This window comes from Ruditapes philippinarum, unplaced genomic scaffold, assembly GCF_026571515.1.
Source record: "Ruditapes philippinarum isolate M1 unplaced genomic scaffold, ASM2657151v2 ctg91_1_1_1_1, whole genome shotgun sequence".
Classification (NCBI taxonomy): Eukaryota; Metazoa; Mollusca; class Bivalvia; order Venerida; family Veneridae; genus Ruditapes; species Ruditapes philippinarum.
This window is the reverse complement of record NW_026863704.1, coordinates 138,743-144,742: the sequence shown is the minus strand read 5'-3', so window position 1 is coordinate 144,742 and position 6,000 is coordinate 138,743. Positions and strand designations below refer to the sequence as shown.

General features: G+C 30.8%; 1 protein-coding gene across 3 annotated transcripts in view; it reads right to left on the bottom strand.

Annotated features, from left to right (window-relative positions):
- Positions 1-2,078: 2,078 nt before the first annotated feature.
- LOC132723085 (calcitonin gene-related peptide type 1 receptor-like) overlaps positions 2,079-6,000 on the bottom strand; it is a 130,159-nt gene continuing 126,237 nt past the window's right edge. For 2 of the 3 annotated variants that reach the window (XM_060707748.1, XM_060707749.1), the window contains 6 exons: positions 5,866-5,926; positions 5,318-5,384; positions 4,510-4,592; positions 3,874-4,009; positions 3,056-3,097; positions 2,079-2,521 (listed from right to left, as the gene is read on the bottom strand). In XM_060707748.1, the coding sequence (XP_060563731.1) occupies positions 2,309-2,521; positions 3,056-3,097; positions 3,874-4,009; positions 4,510-4,592; positions 5,318-5,384; positions 5,866-5,926 (602 nt within the window). In that variant the 3' untranslated portion in view covers positions 2,079-2,308. The remainder of the gene's footprint in view (positions 2,522-3,055; positions 3,098-3,873; positions 4,010-4,509; positions 4,593-5,317; positions 5,385-5,865; positions 5,927-6,000) is intronic. The other variant, XM_060707750.1, reaches the window with a different exon arrangement.

The window sequence follows — 6,000 nt, the reverse complement described above, 5'->3', positions numbered from 1 at the left end:
GATGACTGAATCGATTGTTTAAACAGTAGTTTGAATTGTCTTCTTATATGTGCATAGTTTAGGCTTATTTATTTAGTTACTCTTGTTGAAATGACAGGCGTATTTTCTTTCAAGTAAAAGTATTCTTTAACGTGTTTGTATTAGGCCCTATTACTATTATTATCTGGATAAAACTATTTCTTTAACACACTATCGCTATCTCCAAACCACGAAGAGTATTCAACAAATAATAAGACATTAAATCTGACACTCAATTGTTTGTTTATTTGACAAAGAGTAATGGCAAACCTCTTATCTCTTTTACAAGCAATATCGCGACAGTTTCACATTTCAAACTAACAAGTGCAGTATCTGATTAAATGAGAGCTTATGAACGTCATAATGACGTCGGAAATCTAAGTCGCAACTTTCCGATTCGTCAATCTTCGGATAAGGACATGGAATGGATTACACAACCGTAACGATATTTCGGTCTACTTATGGTACAAAACTTAAATAATCATACAAACATGCGTGTTTATTTTGTAGAAAACAATTGACAAATGTTTACTAATTGACGATATCTCTGAATAAGATGTAATAGTACATCAATTTGCATTATTAAATTGCTCCTGATTGTCAAACATATTTTTCCCATAAAATTTTTACGGACATAAACTTTATTTGCCGTTTGATGTCTAATAAGTACATTCGTTACTCATTCCTTTTGTTTTAGTTTAAATCTAAACTCACTTGTTAGAACTACTGTCAATCTGTATGAGCTCCGACATTATTATGATTTATCGGCGAGGGGTTCCAGATACAAAAATCTAATTGGATATTTCCTTCAGGAAATGAATGATGGCAGCACATTTAATTTGATTCGTGACTGAATGTACATAACAAAATAATAATAAAGAAATTTTATTTTATTAAAATTCATATGGCAAAGTTACTTTACCAAAACGGGAATGACATACAACAATAAAATCTATATACAGTGTATGTTACCTTAACAATAAATAAAACAATTTACAAAGTAGTCATATTTAAACAAAAAGAAAACAAAGATTTAAAATAGAAAATAGAATTGTTTTCCATCAATAAAAAAATACATGGCAGCAAACAACAGTATCGTACAAAAATATTTTATTGTAATACAGTCGACTAGACATACATGTTTAATCATACACTACTTCATTAATTCAGACATTAATTTAGGTTCATATGCATAAACAAAAACGTGAAACGCTATGCCTATTGGAGCAGTTTCATTAAAATTAGACGTTGATTCAAAGAAATATTTTTTAAACTGGGAAAAATCAAATAGCAAAATCAATCGTTGATGTAAAGATCAAGAGTAAGTTTTAAATTTGTAAAGCTGGTTATACAAAGTTATACGAATTGCTAAATGTCATTTACTCTTAGTCTCATAGAGTCTTCTTGCCCTCATGCCTGACCCTATCTGTTAGTTTTTTGGTCGAAGTTTGATTAAAATACACATGAACAAAGGGTAAAATATTGGATCTTACATTCGTTGTCATTTTTTCAGACATATATTAGTCTAGGCAATTGTTAGCAAGCTAGATAATATTTTTGGACGAATGTAAGTATGTCAATATTATAATTAACAATAGAAATAAAATTCTACGTCAACACACGATATATCAAATTCCAAGAAAAGTCGTAACCAATCATGTGAAGTGCATTTTTCAAAGTGTATTCGCCAGTTGACGTTCTTACGGATAAGTGAGTTTTTTATATTGATGTTGTTTTAAGAAAATATGAAGAAAAAGACAAAATGAAAGCCTAAATATTTTAAGATCAGACATCAAGACAGAACTGTATGGAGAAGTTGCAATGTCGATTATATATTAAAATGTTACGTTTCAAATTAGTGATGTCATTTGATAACAAAATTAAAACTTAAATGATGTTATGATATCAGTCAACGATGGCAAAGTTTTCGTGAACATCACTTTTTTGCATCACTTTTTTGACACAAACGTGTATGCTTACAGATATATCCAATTCGAAAAATAAATCAAAAGAACTTTCCCTTTTGGGGAAAAATAACAAAAAAGGGTTAACTGAAATTGTTGGTACTTTCGGGGTAGGGAATTAATGCAAGATAATAGCACCAACATTGTAGATAATTTTGTTGATTACGGAAAGAAAACTATAACAGTATCTGACGCACACACGTTTAATAATACCTCATTAAGACAATTTGAAAACGTAGGGGCAATATATCTTTAAAAAACGTTTGAAATACAGAGTACAAGAATTTCGATTTAAACATTCTGATAGACGTATTAACTGCAGACGTTTACAGTGGCTGGGATTCACGGGAATGGGGCGTTGAAGGACTTAGCCCATCACTTAAACAAGGTTCTAAACTATCTTTCCTAGAATTAGTAATTTCTGTTCTTTGTCCAACTGAGTTATTAAAGTGAAGACTCAATGTGGCATTCAACCGTTTTGAACTAGAATGTCTTTCCATATGGTAGCGTCTAATGGATCTCATGATTTGTGTTGCAACCTGTAAAATATGACACTTAAATTAGAATATGTTTCTACATAACTTAATGCACTGTGAACGTGTTAACATCAATACATGTATATATCCATATTCTGTATCATTTGTTATAATTGCATTGAACTTAGCCACACAAAATATGAATCTATGAAATATTCTTTGAGCTATTCATGTAAACATTTTCACCATTGCATTTGAATATTTGATCGACTGTATATGTTTATGGACGTAAAATCAATTGATCTTGTTTAAAGCAAATCAGTAATTTTTGTTTCATTTGTGTAATAGATTTTCATGCACACCAACAGGCCGTTTCGAATTTTTCAAGCTTAATTGGTGAATAAAGATCTCAGGTGCCCCTTCGACACGTTTGAGCAGCTAAGTAGAACTGCCGACCTTCCGTAAGCAAACTGCCTCACACAAAAGAATGAAAAGTCTCTCGCGGGATTCGGACCCAGAGCAAAGAGGGTCGACATATGTTTTGAATGGAAAAACATGTTGTAAGAAATATGCTTTTAAAAGATGAGAACATTTTACCTCTCCATTGAAAAAACAGAATATCAGTGCAACAATAAGTCCCTGAAAGAAAGATGGGCTTTCGTTAGATAATAACATTGTAAAGACTTAGTCAGCATGTATGTCTCAATGACACCGAGTCTGCAATTCTTATGTTATTTTGTTGTGATTAATGCTTCCGAGGGATCACTTTGTTTCCAGAATTTTTTAGCAATAGCCAAGGAAAATAAAACTTTAAATGAGAAACCGACAATTTTAAAAATGTTTAATGTGCTGAATGACAACTATAAAAATTAAAATAAAAAATAATTGTTATATCTTCAAATGCGATAATTATTATTTATTTAATACTTTTTTTGGTTTTAGGGCGCACGAACAAAATTTAAGTGATATAGTGCCGAATCATGAAAGATGATTTTGACTATCTTCGGGTGTAACAAACTTTAAGCAACACAAGTAGTCAAACCACCTCACCTGCTGGAATTGACCCCTGGTGTTGCTTAAAGTTTGTATTCTTTGAACTTATTTAAGTTTATAATTATCTATTTAGTGTGTGGTGTTGAGCATGTCGTAAAATTTATAACTCGCCGGCGAAATTTATCTCAACAGATTAATGGTATTAAGTCTTATGGTACCCTGTCCTACATCGCTGATTAAGAAATCATGTATGATAAGAGGTTGGTCACTTGTTGCAGAGAAGATGGTATTTATAAGTGGTTATTTGTCCAGAAAAGACAATAAGGTAGACCGACCACAGAGATGTGAAAATCGGCGTCAAAAATAACCCAAACAATAACAATAACCCAAGTCAAACAAACGAATTAAGTACACGAATATACCTGTGAGTTTATAACTATTTCTGTAAATCTCTCGTAATGTACAGCCACTTGATTGAGAGGCTCCTTTCTGTATATAGTAATGGCCAGTTGAACACCAAAAAGTGGAATAAGAACAAATGTTGCTTTCAAGGCACGACTGAAATTACAAATAATGAAAGAAAAATTAACAAAGATTATGAGCATTATTTCTAAAGGGTCATGTTTAAGTTGGAATACCTTCTTTCAGAATGCTAGGAGGTGATCATAAGCTCTGTCGTCAATGAACATGCACGTTAAAACTTAGCTTGCAACATTTTAATCCTGCCGTATGAACGATCTTAAGGCATTCCATTGTTCGCTATGATGAAAAAAATAATCAAAGCACTTATCAGATAACGCTTTAAATTTAAAACGTTATTCTAAAACGAATAAATTTGCTAACTCGATATCGATGATTTTAATTAATATGTTTTGCAGTTAGTAAACAAAAACATGGAGCGTGTACAATTTTTCGAACGACGAACAATTTTGATATTTAAATGCTTGTTATGAAAAAATTGCACACAAAATCTTTAATTTTAAGCTTATTCCAGACAAGGTTATTTCTTACCAATGTAGCGTTTATAAATATAGGTTTTGCAAATAAAATATAGTTACCGGAAATTACTCGGTTCATTTGGGTGTGCCTGAAGTTGTGTTAACAAAATTCGAAGAATACTACACAAGAAGAAAATGTTGATCTGAAATAAACAATGGTTAAATCAATGCAACAGAATATTTTTTGGTAACGGATTAAGTGACACTCTAGTTATACACTTAAATATACACTTAAGCTGTACGTGAATGATAAATAAAATAGAAACAAAAAGATCTTAACAGCAACATGACTTTAAGGTCTAAGAAAACAATACGCATATTCAAATACTGTATAACGATATACGTACAAAATCAAAATGAAACGCTATACATTTTTTAAATTAAGATTTATTAAGTAAAACTTAAATCATGTTTTTTGTCATTTAAAATTTCTTATGTTTCAGATGATATTAACTAACAGAAGATTATCGATTTTGAAACCAAAACATGACTCAGGCTTTATTTATAAAAAAAAAACATGTTACATTTCATTGGGTAATCAAAATGCATTTGAGGATGTTAATCTAATGTATCAGCAATTCTGGTGGATTGACATAGTTATTCTGGCATATTTAACAGATCAACCAATAAAAACACCTTTCAGTTTTTCCCGACGTTCTGTGGGTTTCGGACATTTACGAACGCAATAGGAAGAGGAAGTTCGTCATCACGTTTGACATATAACACAAGGTAGTAAATGAATATAAAATATTGAATACATATACAGACTTTCGTATTTCGTTTGTCGAAGATGATTGTATGTTCACAAGAAAACTTACAAGTATACATTTATAATAAATCATACAAAAGGTGAGATAAAAGTGCTTACTGTAAGGCAAGCCAAGTTTGGTGCGTATATGATATATTCCTTGTCCCCAATACTGATAGCCCAGCAACTGTAACATGATCATGTTAGTACAGGAATAAATGAAACATACACATAACATGTAGAAAATTTAATTTCATATCTTTAATATATATATATATATATTTTGTTGTGTTTATTTTTGCATTGACAAAATGTCAGTTAAAAATGATTACTAGTATATTAGAAGCTTTAACAAATGACATACCATGAATTTATCTTACCAGTTTTCAACAACAGGTTCATGTCAATGATGCATTACTAACTTAATTATCATATATACATACCTAGGAAATAGAGAAAAGGGGTTACGTCTAAGGTAATTTTCGGACATTTACAATATTGTTATTATTCAAGATTTTTTTTTCACAACTGATACCACATTGAAACAACAGCAAAATAACTATAAGTTTTATATTTGCTAATATATTAAAATATGTGTCCATTAAAATACTGCTGTCTAATACAGTTTCTCAGTTAGTTTGAAATAAAAACCAGAAAACAATGCAAACCTTTCATTTGCGGACACTACTCTAATTACTGCGTATGCTCCGCAAAATAGTAACGGAATACCTAGAATTTAAATATACACATACAGATACAAACTATATGTCAGAAAATATGATAAAATCAAATTCATCTATATG